At 40.1% G+C, this 27,476-nt stretch overlaps 1 protein-coding gene, 1 non-coding gene and 1 pseudogene across 2 annotated transcripts; 2 read left to right on the top strand and 1 right to left on the bottom strand.

Moving 5' to 3' along the window:
* The first annotated feature begins 4,192 nt into the window (after nucleotides 1-4,192).
* Nucleotides 4,193-6,195, top strand: LOC115669763 (chalcone synthase 2-like). Its single transcript, XM_056309600.1, has 3 exons — nucleotides 4,193-4,341; nucleotides 4,436-4,615; nucleotides 4,997-6,195. The coding sequence occupies exons 2-3, from the start codon at nucleotides 4,438-4,440 to the stop codon at nucleotides 5,992-5,994; spliced, it is 1,176 nt and encodes a 391-aa protein (XP_056165575.1). The 5' UTR covers nucleotides 4,193-4,341; nucleotides 4,436-4,437; the 3' UTR covers nucleotides 5,995-6,195.
* Nucleotides 6,196-14,375: 8,180 nt separating this feature from the next.
* On the top strand, nucleotides 14,376-19,578 carry LOC115668201 (uncharacterized; annotated as a pseudogene).
* Nucleotides 14,778-14,884, bottom strand: LOC115664481 (small nucleolar RNA R71). Its single transcript, XR_004003595.2, has one exon. It is a non-coding gene; the product is annotated as a small nucleolar RNA R71 (small nucleolar RNA).
* Nucleotides 19,579-27,476: the final 7,898 nt, after the last annotated feature.

Here is a 27,476-nt window from a genome sequence, read left to right as displayed (position 1 = left end):
GACACGAGAAGGGTGAGTGCTGCCGGCTAGAGGACGCCGAACGGCGACGGTGGTGGTGGTTGTTCGGAGGAGATGAAGGATGAGGGGTTTGCAAGGAAGGTTCTTCCTTTTCGGAGTCCCTTCTCTGGATCTCTCTCGAGCTCACTCTCTCTCTCTCTCGATTTTCTCTCGGTTTCGGCTCCCCCTTCCCACCTGTTCTCCCCGGAGCTCTTCAAAGCTCTCCTCTCTGAAAAAGATGGCCTTCCCCCTCTCTCTCTCTCTCTCTCTCTCTCTCCCTCTCTATGCAGACTCCATTTTCCTTTTTTATGAGTGCATGTACGAAGGCAACAAGAGAAAGAAAGTGTGAGAGAGCCCCTTTTTGTGTTTATTTTGACCTTTCTGCAATGGACATCCCTCCCTCTCTCTAATTTTGTGATGATGCTTCTTTTGTCCTTTCTTATCTTTGCTGCTTTTGTGAAAACGTGGATTTGAGAGAGAGAGAGAAGAAATACTCTCGTATCAGCCCAGGGAAGAGCTCTCCTTTTGTCTTTTACGTTTCTCTTTTTTTTTTACTGATTCTTTTTAATAAGAAAAATATGTCTAACAGACCCCATTAATGTCAATGCATCTAATGTCTATATGCCATGTGATTAAATGAAAATTATTCATGTTTAGGCGTCAAAATTTACCCCCCCTTAGTTTATGTGATTAACCTAAAACGGATAAGCAAAAATTAGGTGTCAACACTTATCTAATTAATTTACATGGAAAAATGGAAAGGGCAAAATAAATATTATTCATAACACGTTATTTATAGTTTAAAGAATAGCTTATTTAATTTAAGTGATAAACGGCCATTAGTAAAGATATTCCCTTTATTTTCAGGTAAATTCGATAAAAAAGAAATACAATAGATTTTGATATATACTTGAATAATTTATGTTTAAATTAGAGTGAAATTGAAAAACACGGGCTTCTTTATGCTTTTTAAAGAATAACTTCTGATAGAAGTATTCAGACAGACAGATATTGTTTAAATAAGCAAAAAGCGAACAATAAAAAATGGTAGAAACGGGAAAAGTAAGGGCTGTAGCTAAATCCACCCAAACTTTGGCTCCATACACACCTTAAGAAGTTAGAATGAGAAATATACCCTCTCTATCCGTCTTTCTTTCTTCGCACCTCCCCGTGCTCATGGATGGACGGTATTGCCGAGCACTCACCAACTCGGATCAAGCTCCATTTAGGTGACTACATCTATTGGCCTTGATCCCAGCAATCACGGTTAGGGATGTGCATCGGTCCCGGTCCATTCGGAAATCAGACCGAACCGCCTAATTCTGGGTGATTTCCGAAGGGGATCGGTCCGGTTCCCGATTCCACATAAGGGACCGGACCGCCCGGACGGCTAATATTTCTTATTTTTTTTTATATTTTTTATTCTGAAGCAAACTTTAATTAGTAAATTGTTTTTCTTTTATTGTTGGAAACTTCCACTTATTGGGAATAGAAGAAATGATAAAAAAAGAAGATAAGAAATCACTGGTTCCGAGACCAACCCTGAAACTGGACGAGACCAGTCGTTACGGTCCGATCCAATTCTAGGACCGGGTGGGCAGATTCCCGGTTCGACAAACTAGGAATCAACCTTGCCTGATTCGGTTCTAGGTTCCTAGGTGGGAACCAATCCACCCAGGAACCGATCATCCCTAATCACGATGGTGCGAGCTTGAAACTTGACGCTGTAGGGGTAGAGATGGGAAAGCAGCCCAAAAACAACCATCTCCAAGTCGCGAGGAGAGAGAAATGCAGGGTCTATGCATGTAAAATGTGTTAAATAAAGAAATGAGACGGTGGGACTTATAATTCGGATACATTTTCATTTTCATTTCATAGAGTATGTATGCAGCCAAAATATGGGTGGATTTAGCGCGACCTAAGAAGTAACTGTAGACTTCTTTTAACTGTTCACTCGATTTGGTATAAGGGCATTTTTATCTTTATAATTTTCAAGAGTATTCATGAAGAATATGCATGAGTTTCAAGGGCAAATCAATCCAATCAAAATAGAGATTTCCACAAAGTTGTGTCACAATATTATTTAGTTGTGGAAAGTTAGATAGGATGCTAATAGAATGGAAAGTTCACGAGTCACCTAGCGATAATCAGTTGCTTGCTAGATCTAATCAACCTTAAGCTAGACTTGCTCAACCAAATTGGCTGAATTGGCAGTGATTGTACATACATGAGACATCCGAGGAAAGTTCAACCAGAACTTGAGAAAGGCAACGGCTATGTGACCATGAATTGTACGGCTATAGATGAGCTCGTTGCAATTTTAGCACAAATCATCAGTGTTCTGGTTGAGGGCATTGTATCCACACCGACGTCATTAAGATGACATTACTGCATCAATATAGCATTCCATAATTTCAATCTATGTTTCAATTTCAAATATGCTCCTTTGCACTTCATTTTTTTGGGGAGTTTTTGAACTAATGTTTGAGAAGCTCGACTTTAACCATAATGCAAAATGGTGGTCTGCAACATTTCCATCTTTTTGTTTCACCAACTCGTGTAGAATAGGGAAGGAGAGTCTGCTCAGTGGTGAGTAGATTGACAGAAGTCAAATCAAGAGATTTTGGACCCCTCTCCTCCGGGACCAACTCTCTCCAATAGCTTAATTAGGTTGGTAGTTACATGCCTTACCATTATCACACCATAAGTCCTAGCCCGAAAGTACCAGCCAACTCTCTTCCCATCGTCGCGCCATATTCGAGTTTTCCCTCCCTAGTTTGTATTTTACTTCTCATTGTGCAAATGAATCGTGTCTTGCATCGCCGAACCTGAACTCCGAGAGACTATCAAGGTAAGCACCCGATCTCATCTAAATGGCTTTTGATAAATTAATCGAAATAACAGACTTAACCAATTTTATTTATAGAAAGATCTGATATTAGTTTATGTTATCGACATCTGTTGTTGTCAAGATAATTGGAAGATACTGGCACAAAGGGGTGCGGCATATAGACCTTCATTTACCAAATCCATCTTGGGGAGTTGTATGAACCAACTCCATATTCATGTATCATGCATGCTAATGGACTTAAAGATAAACTCCTAATTTGTCTTAATCAACTGAAAATGCAAGTCAAAACACACATTCCCTTGGTGTTTAGTCCAAATTTCGGGTCACGACAAACATTACCAACCTGCTCATAGATTTAGCATCCGCACGTAACCATCTACACTCAATTTGAAGTGATCTATGCAAGTCGTTCTCTAAAATAATGAGCAAAGGTGGAAGTTCCTGTTCATGATGCTTTTTCCTCTTCCTAATGACTAGGAAACTGCCCTAGCTTAAGTCAGGTGATACCTCCCTAGATCCTCATTGGGCTTCCCTCGCCAACCTCTACTAGCCGGGAGTGTCCATACTTTTCTACACCCTAGGCTCTGATACCAACCAACTTGAAGTTGCACGCGCAGCAGCTAAAACTAAGAGCTTAAACTATCATAATATTGCGTGCACCGTGAGTTTAATATCTTAGCAAGACCAAGAGTATCATCTAACCTCGGACATACCTATTAAGTATATCAATAGAGGGAAAAAAGTCAAAGACCGGTGATAGCACGATTCTTATCACAGCCAAATCATGTGTATAGGTGTATAATCGAGCCGATTCGGATTGATGCACTACCAAAATCGAGCTCGACTCAACTCAACTCAGATACTCGGTGCTCGAAGCTAGATTCGAGCTCGATTGAGTATTAATTATCCAACTCGAGCTTGATTCAATTAGAGAATCCAGGTGCTCGAACTCGACCCGATTGAATTTAATTGAAATCAACTTATAAAGTTTTATAAGCTCGAATGTAATTTCAAGTATCTTGCCCCTTTTTATAATAATTTAAAATTTCAATAAAATAGTGAAAACTCGATTAGGGTCGTGAGCCTACCTAGTTGAATGTCAACAAGCTCGTGCTCACCTATACAAGATACTCGAGTAGCTCGAACGCGATCTCAACTCGAAATCAAGTGAGTCGATCTCTAGTAGACATCGGGCCGAGCCGGAGCTGTCGCTGAGTAATTTGACTCGATTTCACTCTTGTGCATGGAGCTGACAATGAGTAGTGTATCGTTATGAACTTTATGTTCACAGAATCAGATTAAAATGGCATTTGTGATGGACAAGTGATTACGAGCACGCGCGTGTCACGTGACAATAAGGTCCCGAAGTCATATCACGAGACACGCACGTGAAGCCCAACCACCACCCCTCAGCCTCTCTTGAATATAAATCCCACCCCTCTCCCAAAGTTCACCTGTGCCACCACACGCCCAAAGAGAATCACTTGCAGCAACCCGGTCCACCACCGCCTCCTCCGTCGTGACCGCTCCACCGACCCTCGCCGTCTCTCGCTCTCTTGAAACCCCACCCCCCCGGGAAGAAAAGAAAAATGGTGAGCGTCGAGGAATTCTGCCGTGCCCAGAAATCACAAGGCCCTGCCACGATCCTGGCCATCGGAACGGCGAACCCCCCAAACGTTTACGAGCAGAGCACGTTCCCAGATTATTTTTTTCGAATCACCAAGTCCGAACACATGACACAGCTGAAAAGCAAGTTCAAGCGCATGTGTACGTATAGTTTAAAGCATACCTACATTGATGCACTTTTAAACAATTTTTTTTTTTTTGTGGTGCCCTCGTCATTTACCATCATATAAGAATTTGGGCGGCTTCACCTTTTTGTGCATGGCACTTACAAACACCGTAGATAGCAGGGACTAGAGATTAGTGGATACATACATGCTTAGATACGAAATTAGGGAACGAAAGTCGAAGCAAATCAACAATTGTTTTGATGGAACTTTTTGATGCCGGGATCGGTTTTTTTCTTTCTTTTCCGGTAATAACTTGTGGGGATTGCGTCTTTCACCGTCGTGTATGAATAATTTGATCGGTCCATAAAGAAGAAGACCACCATGACATCGATCTGTGTTCGGTGTATATGTTTAGGTGAAGGGTCCAAGATCAAGAAGAGGTACCTGCACTTGACGGAGGAGATGGTGAAAGAGCACTCGAACATGTGTTCGTCCACGGAACCCTCCTTGGATGTAAGGCAAGACATTTTGGCGGTGGAAGTGCCGAAGCTAGGGAAAGAAGCAGCAGCCAAGGCCATCAAGGAATGGGGGCAGCCCAAGTCCGAGATCACCCACCTGGTGTTCTGCACCTACGGCGGCAACGACATGCCGGGCTGCGACTACCAGCTCACCAAGCTCTTGGGCCTCCGCCCAACCGTCAAGCGGTTCATGATGTACCAGGTGGGTTGCTACGGTGGCGGCATGGTCGTCCGCCTCGCCAAGGACCTCGCCGAGAACAACAAGGGGGCTCGCGTCCTCGTCGTGTGCGCCGAGATCACCATGGCCGCCTTCCACGGGCCCAACGAGGCCTTCATGGACAACCTCCTGGGCCACGCCCTGTTCGGCGACGGCGCCTCCGCGCTCATCGTGGGCTCAGACCCTGTCCCGGAAATCGAGAGGCCCTTGTACGAGATTGTCTCCGCGTCCCAGACCCTCATCCCCAACAGCGAGGGCGCCATCAGCGGACACGTCCGCCAGATCGGGCTCACCATCAACCTCCTAAAGGACGTTCCGGCCTTTATCTCTAAGAACGTTGAGAAGTGCATGACGGACGCATTCCACCCTCTGGGCATCACGGACTGGAACTCGCTCTTCTACGTCGCGCACCCCGGCGGGCCCGCGATCCTCAACGAAGTCGAGACCAAGTTGAAGCTCAAGCCCGAGAAGATGGACCGGTCGAGGTACGTGCTCGGTGAGTATGGCAACATGTCTAGCGCATGCGTCTTCTTCGTATTGGACGAGATTAGGAAGAAATCGGTTAAGGAAGGGCTCAAGACCACCGGAGACGGGCTCGAATGGGGGGTGCTCTTCGGATTCGGTCCTGGCATCACCGTCGAGACCGTCGTCCTCCGCAGCGTGGGCTTGTCCGCTTAGGGCTTCGCGTCGGATCCAGCCTCGCCTGCCTGCCTGCCTCTTCCATCAATCCCTATTTCCACTTACGATATGTTGTTAATCATGTCTTTTCGATGTTATTCCAAAACCTTTTCGGTGTATGTTTTGGATCGTGATGCGATGGGGAGTGACCGTTCGATGTTGTAAGTTGCACGCCATCTTTAACTATCAATGCACTTATGTTATGTATCAACCGAGGTCCATATTCGCCTCGAAATTAATAATACATTTCCATATGAAACAAGGACTTTCTTCGACCGCATGGCAAGCATGATTCTAGTGTTTTCCACGACTTGATAGATTCCTATTGAAAGAAAAAGATATCGTTATTAAGAAAATGTTTTCTAGACCGTTAAGTTCTCACGAAACAAACCGACCTTTAATCCTCCTTCAACCGTTTGGCATCTTCTATATTGTCTTCTCAATCGCGTCTCTCTACTTTGTTTTATGCTATAGACTACAGATTGATCGATACAGTCTACTTCCATACTCAGGTTTATCGACTCCCTAATATACAATACAATGAAGCAATATCCTTTAGTTCCCCGCACAAGAAGGAGCTGGTAAACGACTAGTAAAGTTGCGGAATTAGTTACATTAATAGAGATTACGTCTCATTGATCTCTCATTAACCTAACAAGCTGAGTTGGCAAAACCTCATGCACGTAGTTGGCAAAATAGGACTTCAACGCACGTGAAACTTGAGAAGTCATCGGTAAAATCGGTTGCCTTTGTCTCTATTTGTTTCACAAAAAATAAATGATTTGGAAAACAATTTCCTAAAAATAATCGCTTAAAATAATTAGTCTATGGAAAATATTTTCATTATCGATAACAATTTATGTCTAAATATTTTCGCGAACAATGAAAATATTTTTCATTTATTCATTTTTTGTATTCCTTGAAAGGATAAACATACTCATTGAACCACCCGCCTGGGTGGCGCTGCTGGAGCGCGCACTCTTCCTCTCGCAAAAGGTTGAGTGTTCGAATCCCGGGTGCCGCCGGGTGACTTAACCGGTGCACGTGTGTGGTGGCTAGCACGTGTCACCCCCAAGGTTTACCTTCCGGCTGTCGGCCGTGCGGGGGTTCCCTAGGTCATCAAAAAAAAAAAAAAACATACTCCTTGAAATTTCAGAGCTACTGAAATTAGAATAAAAATGTGCTTATGCTTTACATAATGATCAATAATACGTGGAATTTCTCATTCTTGAATGAGTCTTTAACTCTGCTAGAGTCAAAGCTCTTGAGATTACCAAATTCATCTATATGAGTTGAATTAAGATCCCATAATGCCACATGATTATATCCTCCAATTTATCATCTTTGTTTTGAGCATGAGAAGGGATATTATAATATTATAGATTTTGATAGGAACCCTAGTTACGAGCTCCATTTTGTTATTATTTTTTCAAATATTAAGAAATATGTTGGTATTCATGTTGAAGCATCAAATATTAACAAAAAAATTGTTATTGTGGTTGTCGACGAATATGTAAAATGAATGTGGCCATTCAAATTAATATTCTCGGCCTATGTTTTTTTTAGAACCGAGTACGGAGGTACTTACCTTTGAGATGCAGATGTTAATTGTAAACGATGGTCAATTGCTGACACTACAAAAAAACAAGGGATTAGCGATGAATTTTGCGACGAAAAATTTGGAAAAATCCGTCGCTAATTCGGCGTCGCAAAATTTTGCGACGGAAAAAAATTCGTCGCAAATTAGCCACAAACTTTATTCGTCGCAAATTAGCCACGAACTTTATTCGTCGCAAAATTCGTCGGAAATTTCGTCGCAAAATTCGTCACAAAGTTCGTCGCAAATTAGCCACAAACTTTATTCGTCGCAAAATTCGTCGCAAATTAGCCACGAACTTTTTATCCGTCGCAAAATTCATCGCAAATTAGCCACGAACTTTATTCGTCGGAAAATTCGTCGCAAATTAGCCACGAACTTTATTCATCGCAAAATTGATCGCAAAATTGGTCGCTACTTATTCGTCGCAAAATTCATCGCAAATTAGCCACGAACTGTATTGGTCGCAAAATTCGTCGCTAAATATTCGTCGCAAATTATACGCCATCTGGGCCATCAAATCTTGTCCATAGCAATAGCTACGCATTAATGAACATCATGTAATACATTCAAAACAATCAAAGGACACGAGACAACCGTAGATTTCGCTTTAGAAACAGAAAACGAACAAACCAGACACAATGCCATATAATTGAAAAATATAACTGAAGGAAAGATGCTAGTCCGCAAAAAATAATGATATATGCAAAGTTGCAAAGTCTGACATGATGCTATTTGATATCCAATCTTATAATACATTCAAAACGTTCAAAGGAGGCGGGACAACCATAGATTCTGCTTCAAAAACGAAAAATCGACAAACCAGACACAAGATTGGGCAGCTTTGGTACTCGGCAGGACACCAGAAGCAGTCACTTTTGTCGACACCTGATGAAATGTGGATACATAAATAAAAATATTCAATCAGTCCAGAATATAAAAGAAGCGTTTATGCATGGATATGGAACTAGGTATAAAAAAACAAGTAGGAGGGTTAACAAAAAAAACATTTCAGGACGAACATCAATGTTCTTACATATGAATATGAGTCAACTTTGATATCCACCGTAGTTTTTTCACCCTTGTAAACCGTATTTCTGTCACCTACAAAAAATTAGATCCTTCTCCAAACAGCATTCAACAGTTTAATGACTTAGAGAGGTGAATTTTTTTTGTAAGGTATTAGAGAGGTGAATTACCAACACCAATTCCTAGAAAGAGAGGACTCAAAGTCAATTAAGGCATGTATTTCTACAATGTTCAAATATCATGATTTTTTGTAACAAGCATGTCATCCTGGGATCTCTAAATTTTCAGTTTTTCGCAAGCAAAGAACCTAGTTGTAAGAAAGTTGTGCACAGAAAGTAATTGTAGGGCAGGAACGTATTGGGCAAACTGCACTTATGGCACAAAAGATTGTGAAGCAAGCTTACCCCCGATTTTGAGAATTTTAACTAGAAATGACGGAGAAAATCATCATCATCATCAGCAATCTCAGCATCATTGTGTCGCTCATCATTGTGCCCATCACCTATTGGATTGGTGGGAGGTACAGGAGGAATCTCATTATGATCGAGGTTGAGGTGTCGCATAACAATTTGCATTTGTTGTTTCAAGTCATTTATTTCTTTGTCCTTCTCTACTTGTATATTTTTCAGTTGGTTCAATTCTTGGGTCATTTGCTCCTCAAGTCGTGTCCTCCTTGGAACAGTCGCATTGGAGGATGAAGTTGCAGTATGATTCGTCGTGTATACTCTTGACAATGATCCCATCACAAATATTTTTCCTTTTTTCATCCCACCCGTTGCCTCCACCCATAATGCCATACTGTTAATTGATGGCTCAGACGCAGCAACACCATCAGCACCACTAGCATTGCTCATTAAAAGTTCATCATATTTTTCCTACATTAACAATATAGATGAAAATAAAATAACTTCATATATATAACTACCATAAATATTAAAAGCATTCACGGTTTTCATTCTAGTTTCCATAAAGTCCAAAGTATAACCTTACATGCCTTAATAGCTTTTGCTCGATCGGCAGTCCATGTCTTATCTTTTTTTTGAAATGTGCATTCAAATGTAGCTGCAAATGTCGGTTCCGTCCCCAATTCATGTGCCTACAAAATGTAAACATGAGTAATTGAATTAAATTAACTTATAACTTATTTAACAGACTTACCATTCGTTTTCGATGCTCCCTAATGTTGATAGAGCCCCCAGCATATGTGGCAGACCCTTCACTAGAACTAGAAGATCGATTCTTTTTATTCTGCTCACTGATTTGCTTATTCTTTTCAGTTTGCCAAATTCTGTTAATTTCCGTCCAATTGTCAGCTGTAATGAAAGCCGGCTTCACTTGCTTGATCTTCGCTCTATTCATCACATTTCGTATGTGATCACTGACTTTTTTCTTAAAGATTCTTCTCACTTCATTCTCTTCCTCTTCATCCCACCTGAACTTCCGCTGCAATCAATACAAAAACAACTGAAAGTTATTATGATGGTCACATATCCATTACCATGCACCAGACAATTCGGCGATAGATTTTGTAAAGTTCATCTCGGGGAAAATATCTGGTCCCTTTAGTATCGAAAAATAAAGAGTTGTTCTGGTCCCTTTACATCATTCTTGACCATCAATATACTACACCGAACTTAGTTGGTGAGAAAATAGAATATCTAAAACTTACCTTGAACTCATTCCACCACAAATCTTTCACTTCTTGTGGAGCACTGTTGTAATTAATATACTGCCCCATCCAATAGTTTTTTACTGTTTTATTCAGTTCTCTCACAACAAACGTAGCATCCGTGAATCTGCAAACATACGGATATTGTGCAACATCGACAATTCAGTTGACATCCATATCTAAAATCATAAATACTACATATGCTTAAAAAAATGAAGTACTTACGAATCTCCAAATGGGCATATCATGAATCGGTTATCTTCTTCACCTGTGTTTCCCTCATTATTCGATTGTTGCGCTGAATAATAAGGTGGAACGGAATGAGATGGATTTGAAGGAGATGGAACTGAAGGAGATTCAGTTCGCATGTGTCCAAGTCCCCTAACATATTCTTGAGTGTTGGAGGAAGGGCCAACGTGTCCATATTGTCCATCAGCATATAGTGGTTGAGGGTTAGATGAAAGGGCAGGGGAAGAGGAAAGGGACGGGGACGAGGACGAGGAAGGGCTTGGTCTTCTATGTATGTGACCTCTACGTTTATACTGATAAGTAGGAAGGTTGGACAAATATGTAAAAAAATATGAACACGTATTACGGACACATAATGACGTACATGACGAAGCTTACCATTTTATTTCAGAAGCAGAAAATGTATCCTCTTAATTAGCCAATGCCGAGTGTTTATGACGTACAATTTTCTACGAACAAATATACAATGAATCGCACTCATTTTGATATCAAACATCAATATATGATCATGATATGCCATGCTAAGCCAACAATAGCCATAATTACCCACACGATCCACTTTCAAACCACACGATCATTCAACAAGTACAAGATCAACCATGAAACATCAATTTTCAGCCACATGATCTTCGTTCTCGGCCACACCATTATCAATCAACCCACACGATCGGGCCATAGTTAACCAATCAGCCACAATTAAGCAAATCAACCACGCGATTAAACTAATTAACCATACGATTGGCATTAAACAACTAAGGGTGCGAATGGTAACCATTCTGCTCCAGAAAGCAAATTCTTGCTAGAAATTGATTTCTGGAATTCTTGCCATAAATTGATTTATGGAGGAGAAATATGTTTGGTAAAACATGACTAATTTTGCTCCAGAAATTGATTTCTGGAACAGAAATCTGTTTTGATTTGTTGACTTTTTTTGCACCTAAAAAAATTTAAATTTTACTCAAAGTGGGTGGCCACAGGTATTATAAGCCATTCCGTGAAGTTTTGAAATTTTTGATTTTTTTAATTTTTTTTGGGCACCTAAAAAATTTAAATTTCACTCAAAGTGGGTGGCCACAGGTATTCTAAGCCATTTTTTGAAGTTTAGAAATTTTTATTTTTTTATTTTTTTGGGCACCTCAAAATATTTAAATTTTACTCAAAGTGGGTGGCCACAGGTATTATAAGCCATTATGTGAAGTTTTAAAATTTTTGATTTTTTTAATTTTTTTGGGCACCTAAAAAATTTAAATTTCACTCAAAGTGGGTGGCCACAGGTATTCTAAGCCATTTTGTGAAGTTTTGAATTTTTTTATTTTTTTATTTTTTTTGTCACCTCAAAAAATTTAAATTTTACTCAAAGTGGGTGGCTACACGTATTCTAAGCCATTTTGTGAAGTTTTACAATTTTTTATTTTATTTTTATTTTTTTGGGCAGCTCAAAAAATTTAAATTTCACTCAAAGTGGGTGCCTACAGGTATTTTAAGCCATTTTGTGAAGTTTTGAAAATTTTGATTTTTTTATTATTTTTCTTTGTTTTTGGGCACCTCAAAAAATTTAAATTTCACTCAAAGTGGGTGGCCACATGTGTTCTAAGCCATTCTGTGAAGTTTTGAAATTTTTGAATTTTTTTATTTTTTTAAAAAAAAATTCACCAAATTTAATATTTTCCCGAAATCTGATTTTTTTTTATTTTCTGAAAATTTTATGAATTTTTCAATTTTTATGCAATTTCTGAAAAAAAAAACGCTTAATCAATCACACGATCGTCATTCTGTTCCGGAATGCATTCCATGCGCACCCTAATCAACCACACGATCGTCATTGAACGATTAATCGGCCACATGATCGACAAATTAACCAGGCGAACATCGATCAAAGCCACATGCAATCCTGAAATCAGCCCCTAACTTAGCCAACCAATTCGACGCTAAACAATCCCTAAACAAGTCCGATTAATACCTATTATACTAAGTAGGGTTTAGGGAGTCGCTTACTTGGTTCAAGGCCAAGAAAAACCAAACGATGGGACAAAATGGCTGGTCGACCAGTGGCGGGCTCGGCGCGGGCGCGGGCGCAAGTGGCGACTAGTCGGCCAGTCGCTCGGCACGGCGCTCAGCCACGGCCGGGCGAACGGCAGGGCAAGAGGCTAGGCCACGGGCGACGGCTTGGCCACGGGCGAGCTGCCGGGCGTGCGAAGCGGCAACAGCGGCTCGCGGCAATGACGGCAGCGCACGGCTCGGCGGCGGCGGCAGCGCCGAGCGAGGAGGCTCGGCCGGCAACAGGGGAACTCAGGCGGCGAGCGATGGCATCGGGCGGTGGCGGGCGGCGACGGCGTCGGGCGGTTCTTCTGGCGGCTGGTGGGCGGCGCGGCGGCCGGCGAGCTCCTCGCGAGGCGCCTTGCGAGCCGGGTGGCGGCGAGCTCGACCAGGCGAGCGGCGAGCACGCGGGCGGAGCGGCGACACTCGCGGCTGCAAGCTGCCGGGCGTGCAGGCGACTGATAACTCTATAAAAATAGAGTTATTTTATCTACTCTAGGCAATAAATAATGCAATATTTGTTAGAATATATTTGGATTTCCTTTTATTTACTTAATTTTTCCTTGTTTATGCAGAATATTGAGATATGGAGAAAATCAGAAAAATATGGCAAAAAGAAGGAAAGGAATATGCAATCCAGAGAAGAGTTAGAAGGTGGATATCACATTGAGAATTCTGCGATTTATTCCCTAATTTTATACGAAAAAGAAGCAATTGCCTTGTGAGAGGAGTCTTGGATGTTATCATATAAATATGATAACTTAGGGGAACATGGAGTTTTTTTTTAGATCGTTTTTGTTTTCAGTGTTCTGAGAGTTTTTCAAGTATTTTGAAGAGAAGACAAAAGTGGTGACAAAATTGTTGTTCTTTGATTCAAGATGTTTGGTTTAATTTATATTTTTATTTTTTCTTCTATTATGTTCTAATTTTCTTTGTTAGAGCTACGATGTAGCCTAACCTTGATGATATGAATTTCATACTTTCTATGCTTTGCAAGTAATTTCATTCATGTTGTTGTGCTTAATGCGTTTAGGTGACTAGCCACCACTTGAATGATCTGATGTGCATGTTTGAGACTGAGAAGTGATAATATGCAATTGCTCCTTATAATATATAACCATGATTTAAATGTGGATAGAAATATACCATGTTATTTGTGTAGCTTTCGGTGATAAGGTGGTCCAAAAGATTCATTGTAAACCGGGAATATTCACAAATTTTAATGCGCTTATGTTTATTTAAATTCACATAGAAATATAGTGAATTGATAAACTGAGTAGGTTTGCTATACCTAGAGATAGGATAGTAAATAGACTAGGAAATTTCGCTATCACATGTTTGATATTGTTCTTGTATGCATAATGATCCGAAATTCATATCTAGTGGTTATGGTGAAATCGGATGCTCTAACATATTTTACCTGATTGATTATCTGCCTTTAGTTTATAAAATTTCGTTTTTAAAAATTGTCAATTTGTATTTGTTCTCAATTATATTTTGATCAGTTAGATAAATTTTAGAATTAGTCCATTTTTAATATTTAATTGATTTATTATCATCAATCTCTGTGGGACGATACTCTTCTCATCATTATATTACTTGTTCAACACGTTCGTTGACACGTGCAGAATTTTACGAACAAGTTTTTGGCGCCGTTGCCGGGGAAAGAGGAATTCGACTCTGTACAAGAATTGGGTGGAATATTGCATGACTCGAAGCCAACAGGGAGAACTTGAGAAGTTTGATCCTGAAATTGAGCGCACTTTTCTAAGGCGACGACGAGAGCAAAACAACAACACCATGGCTGAAAACCAGCAGGGAGAAGAAAATCCAAGGAGGACTTTGAAGGATTATGCTGCACCTACGGTCCAAGGATCAACATCAAGCATTAGGAGGCCAACCATACAAGCTAACAATTTCGAAATTAAGCCTTCCCTAATTCAGATGCTTCAAAACGCAGTCCAATTCAGTGGATTACCGAATGATGATCCTAATATCCATTTAGATGCTTTTCTTGAAATTTGTGACACTATAAAATATAATGGCGTTACTGATGATGCCATTAGATTGAGATTATTCCCTTTTTCCTTGCGTGATAAAGCTAAGACGTGGTTAACTTCTCTTCCTGCAGGATCTATCACGACTTGGAATGACATGGCTCAAAAATTCCTTAGTAAGTACCTTCCTCCTGCTAAGTCTGCCAAGATGCGTAACGATATTACTTCTTTTGTACAGATGGATGGTGAATCTCTGTACGAAGCTTGGGAGAGGTTTAAAGAACTACTAAGGCGTTGCTCGCATCATGGCCTACCAGTTTGGATGCAAGTGCATACATTCTATAATGGAGTGATGCCGAATTTGAGGTCTACCATTGATGCCGCAGCTGGAGGGATGTTGAACAATAAATCGCCTGAGGAAGCCTTTGATCTTTTGGAGGAGATGGCGGCTAATAGCTACCAATGGCCGATTGAGAGGCTATCTGCTAGAAAGTCGAGTGGAATTCATGAAGTCGGTGTCAATACTACCATTGCCGCAGAGTTTGCTGCTTTAAACAAAAAGATCGACTCAGTGTTGAAGATTCAAGGCCCGACTTGTGAATTTTGCAATGGAAGCCATGCTAGCACCGAATGTCAGGTAGGTAATCCTTTCACACATCCTCCTGAAAATACTAACTTTGTTGGAAATTTTAGCAGGCCTCCCCAGAACAATCCATATTCAAACACCTATAATCCTGGATGGCGAAACCACCCGAATTTCTCCTGGAGCAACCAAAATCAGCAAGGGCCGAGACCACCACCACCATCATTTAGGCCGCCTGAGGAGAAACAACACAATCACCTTGAGGAGATGGTTACTAAGCTAGCTCAAACAACTCAAGACTTCATTAAAAGTACTGATGTGAGGTTCCAAAATCAGGAGGCATCCATTCGAAATCTGGAGAAGCAGGTTGGCCAGTTAGCTAACCATTTGTCTGAAAGACCGTATGGTACCCTTCCGAGCAACACTGAGAAGAATCCAGTTGAGAATGCAAAAGCAATCACCTTGAGGAGTGGAAAAAAAGTTAGCAGAAATTTGTCTAATGAAGCAACAAGAAAGAAGAAAGAAATCGAACCACCCGGAGCCGACGCACCCGAAATTGAACCCTCCAAAGCTGATCCACCTCGAAGCAAGTTATTTCCGGACAATCCAAAGCCATATGTGCCGCCAATTCCATACCCGGAAAGACTTCAGCAACACAAAATAGATAAGCAGTTCTCTAAATTCCTTGATGTTTTTAAGAAATTGCACATTAATATTCTTTTTGCAGATGCCTTAGCCCAGATGCCTAGTTATGCGAAATTTTTGAAGGAAATTTTGGCAAACAAATGGAAATTGGAAGATTATGAGACTGTGAAGCTTAATGAGGAATGTTCAGCTATTTTGCAGAATAAGTTACCACCAAAGTTGAAAGATCCAGGGAGTTTTACTATTCCTTGTACTATTGGTAATTCTTATTTTGATAAGGCATTGTATGATTTAGGTGCAAGTATTAATCTAATGCCTTATTCTGTTTTTAGGAAATTAGGTTTGGGGGAAGCAAAAGCTACCACCGTATCTCTTCAGTTAGCCGATCGATCGATCAAATACCCAAGAGGCATAGTGGAGGATGTTCTAGTTAAGGTTGACAAGTTTATTTTTCCTGCAGATTTCATTGTCTTAGAGATGGAGGAGGATTTCGAGGTCCCGATCATCCTAGGCCAACCTTTTCTAGCAACAGGGAGAGCTCTAATTGATGTGCAACAAGGAAAATTAATTCTTAGAGTTCAAGATGACCGAGTCACCTTTGATGTGTTCAAAGCCATGAAATATCCTGCTGAGCCGAATGAATGTTTGAGAGTCGATGCAGTTGATAGGCTTGTGGAACCAATTTTTAGTAAAGCCACAATTGAAGACTCGTTAGAGGCATGCTTGGTTTGGCCAAGCAAAGAAGAAGCCAAAGCTATAGAGGTCGAGCAGTACACGAAATTTTTGGAAGCAAATCCACCTCTTCCGAGATTTAGACCACCGAAATTCGAAGAATTGGGATCGAATTTGAAGAAACCGAAACCCTCTATTGAAGAACCACCAATTCTAGAACTCAAATCTTTACCATCTCATCTTAAATATGCTTTTCTTGATGGAGTGTCCTCTCTTCTAGTAATTATTTCTTCTTCTTTGACAGGTGTGATGGAGGAAAAGTTACTCCGAGTCCTGAGAGATCATAAAGGAGCAATAGGATGGACCATTGCAAATATTAAAGGAATAAGCCCCTCGATATGCATGCATAAAATATTGATGGAAGAGCAATTCAAACCGATCATCCAACCCCAAAGGAGGCTCAATCCAAAAATGCAGGAGGTGGTGAAGGCTGAGGTAATTAAGCTACTTGATGCAGGGATCATCTATCCTATCTCTGACAGTGCTTGGGTAAGTCCTGTGCAAGTTGTTCCAAAAAAAGGAGGTATGACTGTTCAGAAAATGACAATAATGAATTGATTCCTACTAGGACAGTTACCGGATGGCGTGTGTGCATGAATTACAGAAAATTGAATGATGCCACTAGAAAAGATCATTTTCCTTTACCATTTATTGATCAGATGTTGGAAAGACTTGCAGGACATGAGTTTTATTGCTTTCTTGATGGATATTCAGGGTATAATCAGATTCCTATTGCACCAGAAGATCAAGAAAAAACTACTTTCACTTGTCCTTATGGTACTTTTGCTTTTAGAAGAATGCCCTTTGGTCTTTGTAATGCACCAGCTACTTTTCAGAGATGCATGATGGCTATTTTTTTTTATATGGTTGAAAAATATATTGAGATTTTTATGGATGATTTTTCTGTTTTTGGCTCATCATTTGACTCTAGTTTAAATAATTTGGCTTTAGTCTTACAAAGATGTGAGGAGACTAACTTTGTTTTAAAATGGGAGAAGTGTCATTTTATGGTACAGGAAGGAATAGTGCTCGGGCATAAGATTTCTAGAAATGGAATAGAAGTCGATCGAGCCAAAGTGGAGGTTATTGCAAAATTGCCTCCACCAACATCTGTGAAACTTGTCAGAGGATTTTTGGGGCATGCAGGATTCTACAGGCGGTTTATAAAAGATTTTTCAAAAATTGCTAGACCCCTATCTAATCTTTTGGTAAAAGATGCACTATTTAATTTTACTGATGAATGCGTGCAGGCTTTTAACACTTTAAAGGAGAAGTTAATATTAGCACCAATTATGGCAGCACCAGAATGGGATTTACCTTTTGAGCTAATGTGTGATACTAGCGATTCTACAGTGGGAGCTGTTTTGGGACAGAAGAAGAATAGAATTTTTCAAACCATTTACTATGCCAGTCGAACCTTGTCAGGTGCACAATTGAATTATTCAACAACAGAAAAGGAACTTTTGGCAGTGGTTTTTGCTTTTGATAAATTTCGTTCTTATTTAATTGGCTCAAAAGTTATAGTTTATTCTGACCACTCTGCTCTTAAGTATCTGCTTGAAAAGAAAGAATCAAAACCACGTTTAATCAGGTGGATTCTATTGCTGCAAGAATTTGATTTGGAAATCAAAGATAAGAAGGGGACTGAAAATCTAGTTGCAGATCACTTGTCAAGAATTCCGAATTTAAAGGAAGAGGTAAGTCCAATTATGGAAGAGTTCCCTAATGAGAAAATTTTTTCCATCAAATCCACAAAAATTCCTTGGTACGCTGATTTTGTGAATTATTTGGTAAGTAATATTCTTCCTCCTGAATTGTCATATCAACAGAAGAAAAAATTCTTTTCTGATGTTAAAAATTATTTTTGGGACGAACCTTTTTTTTTTAAGATATGTGCAGACCAGGTCATAAGGAGATGTGTTCCAGACGAAGAAAAGGCAAATATTCTACATCATTGTCATGACAGAGAGGCAGGTGGTCATTTAGGTGCCACCAAAACTGCAACTAAGGTTTTACAATCTGGATTTTATTGGCCCACACTTTTTAAAGATGCTTACTCCTTTGTAGCTTCGTGTGACCGGTGTCAGAGAACTGGAAATATTTCTAGAAAAAATGAGATGCCTTTAAACAACATTATTGTGTGTGAATTATTTGATATTTGGGGTATTGATTTCATGGGACCCTTTACATATTCTTGTGGTAATTTCTACATTTTAGTGGCTGTGGAGTATGTGTCTAAGTGGGTAGAAGCTGTAGCATTGCCAAAAAATGATGCTAAGGCTATTGTCAAATTCTTGAAGAAAAATATTTTTACGCGATTTGGCACTCCTAGGGCAATCATAAGTGATAGGGGGACACACTTTTGCAACAAACAGTTTGAAGCACTTTTGAGTAAGTATGGAGTCACACATAAGGTTGCAACCCCTTATCATCCTCAGACTAGTGGTCAAGTAGAGGTTTCAAATAGGGAAATCAAGAGAATTTTAGAAAAAACAGTGAATGCCTCTAGGAAAGATTGGTCAATGAAACTTGATGATGCACTTTGGGCCTATAGGACAGCATTCAAAACCCCAATTGGGATGTCTCCTTTTAGGCTAGTGTTTGGGAAGGCTTGTCATCTACCGGTGGAATTAGAGCACAAAGCATATTGGGCATTGAAATTTCTGAATTTTGACATGCAGTCTGCAGGTGAAAGAAGATTGTTGCAACTAAATGAATTGGAGGAATTTCGCAATGAGGCCTATGAAAATGCTAAGATGTACAAGGAGCGTACCAAAAGATGGCATGATAAACACATATTCAGAAGAGAGTTCGAAATTGGCCAAAAATTTTACTTTATAACTCTCGTCTTAAACTTTTTCCAGGAAAGTTACGTTCTCGATGGTCTGGTCCTTATACAGTCACACGGGTATTTCCATACGGAGCAGTTGAAGTTGCACATGACACCGAAGGCACATTTAAGGTGAACGATCAACGTTTGAAGCCCTACTTCGAAGGTGGTTACAACAAGCAGAAGACCACTATTGAACTTCATCCTCCAGAATAGCGACATCTAAGATAGTTTGGCTGAAAACTATAAAGCAAGAGCTTCTTGGGAGGCAACCCAAGCATTTTTATTATGTTTCTTCATTAATTTTTACGTTCATTTATTTTCAAAAAAAAAACATGATTAATATTTTTTTTATCCAGGTTAATTTTCTTTCTTGAAGGATCACCTTTTTGGAGTTTAGTCATCAAGACCATCCATGGACACATCCGACAGCAAGGGGAGTTTTCTTGTTCCTATTTTTCTTTTGTTTCTTTTGTTTTTCGCATTGAGGACAATGCTTCATTCAAGTTTGGGGGGAGACAAAATTTTGGCTCAAAATTTTTTTGCTAAATCTGAATTTGTTTTTTTGGTTGCATTCCTTGTTGTGAATTTTTGCGATTCTTAGGAAAATTTAAATTTTGTTCAAACTTGCGAATGATATGTGAGTTAATTTTGATTCTGATGATGTCGATCCACTTACTGAGCACTAGAAGTCCTTAATTTTTTAGTAGTGTGTACATCTAGAGAACATTCATGTGAAGTATGTGCTTTTCTTAGATCTCACCCAAATCTTAGAATTTGTTTGATTTTCTCTTGAGGCAAAATCCTAGGCTACATCTAACTGAGAAAATGATTTAGGCAATTTTTTGATCGATTGAACCTTTCAAGCCAACCCTATTTATTTATCCATAGTCACCCCGTTGAGCCTTAATTATTATCCAATCTTTTATTGGCACCCACGTACTTTTTAGCTTACCTTTTGCCAAATTATATCATTGTCCCACGCCCCATGAACATGTTGATTTTTTTTAGGATAAAAGTTTATTTGAGCATAATAGCAATTTGGAGGAAGGGTGGAGCATGGAAATAATTTGATTGCTATGGTTGTTTGGGGTGTATCTTCTTCAAAAAAAAAAAAAGAAGAAAAAGAAAAAAAAAAGAGAAAAAGAAAAAATTGCTTTTATGGTTCCCTATCCAACTTTCAATTGAGTGAGTCTTTTGGATACTCAATGGGTTGGGAATGTTCACGTTATATTAGGAGGGACTTATGGAGGAACTCCACTATAAAGCAATGAAAAAAAAAAAGAAAAAAAAAAGGAGAAAGCATGATGATACGTGGTGGCAGAAAGATTATTTTGAAGATGTGAAATTGGGGATAGTGGCATATGCTCCAATTAGATCCTAGAAATCAATGTGTTCATGGGTGATTTGAGCTTAAATTTAACATTATCTCACCGTTAGCCCAGCCTTACATTACAACCTGAGGAAAGTCCTATTGATTTTTGGTTGGATGATTAGCTTACATTAGTGGAGAGAGGAATGAAAAGCAAACCTATGAGATTTGGTTATAATTATAAAGAGTTTTTGAGAGGTTGCATACCAATGTGAACTTATCTGGATTGCATATAATTCGAAAAGATGAGGACTCACACACACACTTGGATCACATAGTTAGAATTGGTTTTAACTTATTAATCTATTTCAATGTTTGGATGAAATTTTTGTATGTCTTTGAATTGTGATTTCGAGCACTTATGGAAGGAAGTCATGGAGGGGGTTGTTAGCTTAAGTATGTCTTATATCTTGCTTTTGCTCGAGGACTAGCAAAATGTTAAGTTTGGGGGTTTGATAACTCTATAAAAATAGAGTTATTTTATCTACTATAGGCAATAAATAATGCAATATTTGTTAGAATATATTTGGATTTCCTTTTATTTACTTAATTTTTCCTTGTTTATGCAAAATATTGAGATATGGAGAAAATAAGGACAATATGGCAAAAAGAAGGAAAGGAATATGCAATCCAGAGAAGAGTTAGAAGGTGGATATCACATTGAGAATTCTGCGATTTATTCCCTAATTTTATACGAAAAAGAAGCAATTGTCTTGTGAGAGGAGTCTTGGATGTTATCATATAAATATGATAACTTGGGGGAACATGGAGTTTTTTTTTTTAGATCGTTTTTGTTTTCAGTGTTCTGAGAGTTTTTCAAGTATTTTGAAGAGAAGACAAAAGTGGTGACAAAATTGTTGTTCTTTGATTCAAGATGTTTGGTTTAATTTATATTTTCGTTTTTTCTTCTATTATGTTTTAATTTTCTTTGTTAGAGCTACGATGTAGCCTAACCTTGATGATATGAATTTCATACTTTCTATGCTTTGCAAGTAATTTCATTCATGTGAGTTATATATTATTGTGCTTAATGCGTTTAGGTGACTAGCCACCACTTGAATGATCTGATGTGCATGTTTGAGACTGAGAAGTGATAATATGCAATTGCTCCTTATAATATATAACCATGATTTAAATGTGGATAGAAATATATCATGTTATTTGTGTAGCTTTCGGTGATAAGGTGGTCCAAAAGATTCATTGTAAACCGGGAATATTCACAAATTTTAATGCGCTTATGTTTATTTAAATTCACATAGGAATATAGTGAATTGATAAACTGAGTAGGTTTGCTATACCTAGAGATAGGATAGTAAATAGACTAGGAAATTCCGCTATCACATGTTTGATATTGTTCTTGTATGCATAATGATCCGAAATTCATATCTAGTGGTTATGGTGAAATCGGATGCTCTAACATATTTTACCTGATTGATTATCTACCTTTAGTTTATAAAATTTCGTTTTTAAAAATTGTCAATTTTTATTTGTTCTCAATTATATTTTGATCAGTTAGATAAATTTTAGAATTAGTCCATTTTTAATATTTAATTGGTTTATTATCATCAATCTCTGTGGGACGATACTCTTCTCATCATTATATTACTTGTTCAACACGTTCGTTGACATGTGCAGAATTTTACGAACAGCGACGACGACGACGGCGGGCTGGCAGTTTGGCGATGGGGACAACGCACGGCGGCTGGGCAATGTCGGGTCGCGGCGGACACGGCGGCGAGCGAGCTACTGCTTGCTCGCAGAGGGGAGGGGGAAGGCAGTCGGCAGAGGGGGGCACGGCGGCGGATGGGCGGCGCAGCTGGGCGGAGGCGGATGGTCGGACGGCGACGCGACGGCCGGACGAACGGCGGCGCAAGGTGGACGGCGAACTGCAGATGGCAGCAAGCAGTAGCTCGTCAGCACCTTCGAGCTGGGGCAGCGACTAGACAAGCGGAGGCGGCGACGCACGAAGGCAGCTGGTCCAGGCGAAGGGCTGCACTCGCGTGCAGCTCGGGCGGACCGGCGATGGGCGATCGTGTGGCTCGGTTGGGGTGGAGTCGAGATGGTGGCGGCTTGTTGGCGAGAAGGCGGCGTGCGGCGGCGGGTCGAACGGCGTGCGAAAATATGGATAATGACACAAATGATCCTTGAACTTTGCTTCAATGTGCAATGTGGTCCATTAATTTTAGTTTAATGTGTAATGTGGTCCCCGGATTTTTTATACATGTTCAATTTAATCCCTAAATTATTTGAAAATATTCAATGCTGTCATTCCATTAATTCAAGTTCATAAATAATATTGAACATTTTCATATAGTTCAGGGACTAAATTGAACATGTACCAAAAGTTCATAGACCACATTACACATTTGGCTACGGTGTAGGGACCACATTTAACAAATTAAAAGTTTATGGACCAAATTGCACATTCAATCAAAGTTTATGAATTATTTGTGTCATTTTCCCGCGAAAATATTAACATATAGAGATATGGCATCATAGGCCTAGCCACTCGAGCTAGACATAGGCAGGCTTCCGCCCTCTCCTCCTCCTAACTATATGCTCAAACAAATTGATGAAAGGGTTGTCATGTGTCGCAAGTTCTTTGTGAGTGTCTTGATCCGGACTTATCCAAAGCGCATTGTCCATTGTCGCTTGGGTCGAGCGCGCGTCTACGGAGCCTAGGGTTATCTTAGACTTTTTGTAATTTTCTTATTTTTCGTCATATACTTAAATGGCACCATTTCAAGCACCTGTAATGTATTCACGTGTTCAAATAAATGATGTCTGTAAAGCATTTTTTAGGGGTTCGACTACTCAACTCTCCAATTTCGATAGGGCAAAAGTACACTAGAAGTGCCATAACTTGTGTACGGCGATCACTTTGGTGCCATAACTTTTTTTCGGATTACTTTGGTGCCAAGTCGGAGGAAAATCGATCACTTTAGTGACGCCGGCCAAAAAACTGACCTGGCATTTATACTAAAAAAAAATGATCTGACTTGTACACGGTGAAAATTACGTGGCTTTTTTCGAATTTTTTAATTTTAAAAAAAAATTGAAGCAGCGGCCAGGGAGCCCTCGTTGCTGCTGCCGCCAACCCACCGCCGGGAAGGGCCGACGGTGGTGGGCGCAGTGGTTGGCGAGGGTCGCCGGCCCCTGCCCGGGGCCCGGCGACCCTCGCCGAACCCAACGAAGGCCGGATTCGGCAAGGTCTCGCCTCGCCTTGGCTGGGTGAGGCGAGACCTCGCCCAGCGAAGGCGAGGCTGCGCCTCGCCGTCGCGACCCAGGCGACGGCGAGGTCTTGCCTCACCCAGCAAAGGCGACGGCGAGGTCTCGCCTCGCCCAGCAAAGGCGACGGCGAGGTCTCGCCTCGCCCAGCAAAGGCGACGGCGAGGTCTCGCCTCGCCCAGCAAAGGCGACGGCGAGGTCTCGCCTCGCCCAGCAAAGGCGACGGCGAGGTCTCGCCTCGCCCAGCAAAGGCGACGGCGAGGTCTCGCCTCGCCCAGCAAAGGCGACGGCGAGGTCTGGCCTCGCCTTTGCTAGGCGAGGCGAGACCTCGCCGTCGCCCTGGGTCGCGACACGAGGTCTCGCCTCGCCGGATCCGACCCTTGGTGGGCTCGGCGAGGGTCGCCAAGCCCCGGCCAGGGGCCCGCGACCCTCGCCGACCACTGCACCCACCACCGCCGGCCCTTCCCGGCGGTGGTGGGTTGGCGGCAGCAGCGGCGAGGGCTCCCTCGCCACTGTTGCAGGTTTTTTTTTTAATATAATTTAATTTTTTTAAAAAAAAATACACGTCAGTGGGCTAAACGGCGTCGTTTTTGGTTTTTAATGCTGACTGGACCTCTCCGGCGAGCCGTGTCAGCATCACATCGGATTTCCGGCGAGCCACGTCAGCATTGGCACTAAAGTGATCGATTTTCAAAAAAGTTGGCACCAAAATGATCCGAAAAAAAGTTATGGCTTGAGAATGCGGTGCTTTTGCTCGACTTCCTAGCGCCTTGGCCCGAGTCTACAGAGGCCGGGCCTCTAAGCGTCGAGGACCCGGCCCCGTTGCCAAAGGCCCAGGAATAAGAGTTGGAGTGTGCCCAAGCATAGAGTTTCTGGTCCAAGCACTGATAACTAGTTATATTTTGGAAAATGATTTCTGATTTTTTTAAAGAGGAAATTGTTTTCCTAAATTTAAACTTTGGTAGAAAAACATCTTCTGTTGACTAGGAAAACATTTTTTGTTGACTGATTTTCTTAAGTGATCGAAACACCAGAAAATGAGGAAAATATTTTCCGCAAAACAAAAGGAGTCTAAAACTACAATTGTATGATTCCATTTGCCTTTCAATCAAAATTGGCATAATCAAGATTAGAATGCTTCAATGATTAGAAGGACCACTCAAGCAAAAAGGGTTATTATCACTAAAAATTCAAAACTAGTATATATGTGCCACATTTACTCCAAATTAAATCGTATCATAAAAAATCTCAAACCGGTATATCAGTGCCACATTTACCCAAAACTGATTTTCACATCGCAAAAAATCTTTAACTAATACATCTATGTTTCATTTACCCCAAACTAATTGTCATGTCATTAAAACCCTCAAATTGATACTTGTGACAAATCTATTAAATTTATAGCAAAGTTGGCTATTTTAGTGGATTTCCGAAACGTGAGGGAGCTCTCAAGGAAAAATTAGCCGATTTTAACAATTTCCCAAATTCGGATTCATTCTCTTCAAATCTGTCTTCCCAAACAACGTTGGTTAGAAGACCCATTTATATTGAATTTCCACGTTGGATCTGATGAAACTAGCAAATATCAGCTAGAGAAGGGTGAATAGGTGATTTGAATGCTAATTGATCGATTTTAATGCGGAAGTAATTGATCTCAGGTAATGTCTGAATAATGTTCAGATTTTAATCAGACTTTGAATGGCAAACAAATAAATGCACAAAAAAAGGAGTTTTAGGGAAGAGAAAATATGCACACAGATGTATAGTGGTTCGGCTTAGATCAAGCTTACGTCCACTCTCCCACGCTGACAGTTTACAGGCTGGATTTCACTATATGATCGATCAAAAAATTACAAGTTCTGAGTGATATTCAGATGGATCACTCTATCTATCTTACAACAAGTCTCTCAAGATCACAGATTTTAGCTCGGGAAAGATAAGTAAAAACTGGTCAGAGTTTGCTCAGACTTTGGAATAGATGATTCTGGATTTCGTCTCTCTTCTTATGCTCTTCAACAATTTGTTTCCTTTTATACTCCTCCACTTCCAAACTAGCTGTTGGACAGACTTCAGAGGATCATCTTCCAATCTTCTCCTTGGACAGATTTGTATAAGAAGGATTGAGTAGCCGTTAAGTGACAGTCTAAATCTCGCTGATTCTGATTACTCATACAATCAGAACTTGGTTTTCATAAGCAAAGCTTCTCCATTTGAAAATAAACTTGTCGTGGAATTGACTGTCAATCAATTAAGGATATCCCGCAATATTAATGTTCCTTGCAAAATAGCCTTTTAAGATCGAATCAATCAAGACTTTCCATTTGTGAAACCCAAGCCAGATTACTGATTGTTGCGTTCATTCTGAGTTAGCGATAAAATCTGGATAAGGTTTGATTCTTAACTCCCTTTCAAAATTTAAGTCAAGGTGGGTTGTCCTTTCGTTTCCAATCATAGACTAAAATTCTTCAACTGCTGTATACAAAGTCTAAACTTTGTTTGTTACTATGTAGACCTTAGACTTTTCCTTCTGATCATTGTAAAGTCGGGACATCCAGAAAGTGACTTCCTGAACTTAGAAAAATTTCAAAAGTATTTGTTAGACTTACGATAACTCTTGGACAGTTTTATCAACTTCAAAATTTATAAGGAGGTTTTCTCAACAGGATCCACATCAAACTTCGATCATGTGATTTGCTTGCCACGTGTATTTCCACGTTAGTAACATAATAGGGATATTGAATGGTCGCTAACGGAGCGTAGATTTGTAACAAGTGTACCGGTTTAGAAATTTTTTGTAGCAAAAAAATTAGTTTTGAGTAAATGTGAAACGAGCGTACCAGTTTGAGATTTTTGGTAATATTAACCCTTGAAAAGTGAGTTATGTTATGTTAGAATATATATTAAATTGGCCTTCGTTGACAAGTTTAAGTTTTTTAGGTTTGACATTTTAGCATGGCATTGTAATCACATTCTGCCTCAGTTTATTTCGCTTCTGCATCCACCTCGCAAATTCCACGTGCTATTCTTAATCCGGCTTGCATATGAGAGAAGGTATTGAAATATCCTATGTCATTTGACTATAAGGTTTATATACTCTTTATATACATGTGATTTTCTCCAGTTATGAATTTAAGCAAAATTTCACATGATATCAGAGTAAGAGATCATGAATTCAAATCTTTCAAAGCTCCTCATTTGTCTTACCTCCCCATTATATATTTCCACGCCCTAGTACTTGGTCAAGGTTTTGGAAAAGGACATACAATTGTCATAACTTTCATATAACGTTTGTTTAAGCGCCATAACTTTTTTTATTGCATACTTGAATGTCATAACTTTCGTATGAGTTTGAGCGTCATAACTTTTTTAAAATGTTCACCACAAGTGCCGCATCACGTTGAATTTTCAACACTTGGGTGAACTTTTTTTTAAAGTTATATAGCACTCAAATAATCGATTGAAAGTTATGACATTCAAGTGAACGTTTTTTAGAAGTCATGGCACTCAAGTGATC

Source organism: Syzygium oleosum, unplaced genomic scaffold (genome assembly GCF_021117445.2).
Source record: "Syzygium oleosum isolate NSW1041296 unplaced genomic scaffold, Sole_v2.1 Sole_v2.01, whole genome shotgun sequence".
Taxonomy (NCBI): Eukaryota; Viridiplantae; Streptophyta; class Magnoliopsida; order Myrtales; family Myrtaceae; genus Syzygium; species Syzygium oleosum.
The sequence above is the reverse complement of the archived record's forward strand: the minus strand, read 5'-3'. Positions and strand labels throughout refer to the sequence as shown.

Coding starts and splice junctions, on each gene's coding strand:
- LOC115669763 (XM_056309600.1), top strand. CDS start 4,438: ATGGTGAGCGTCGAGGAATTCTGCCGTGCCCAGAAATCACAAGGCCCT. Junction 4,616..4,996: donor AAGCAAGTTCAAGCGCATGT/GTACGTATAGTT, acceptor GTATATGTTTAG/GTGAAGGGTCCAAGATCAAG.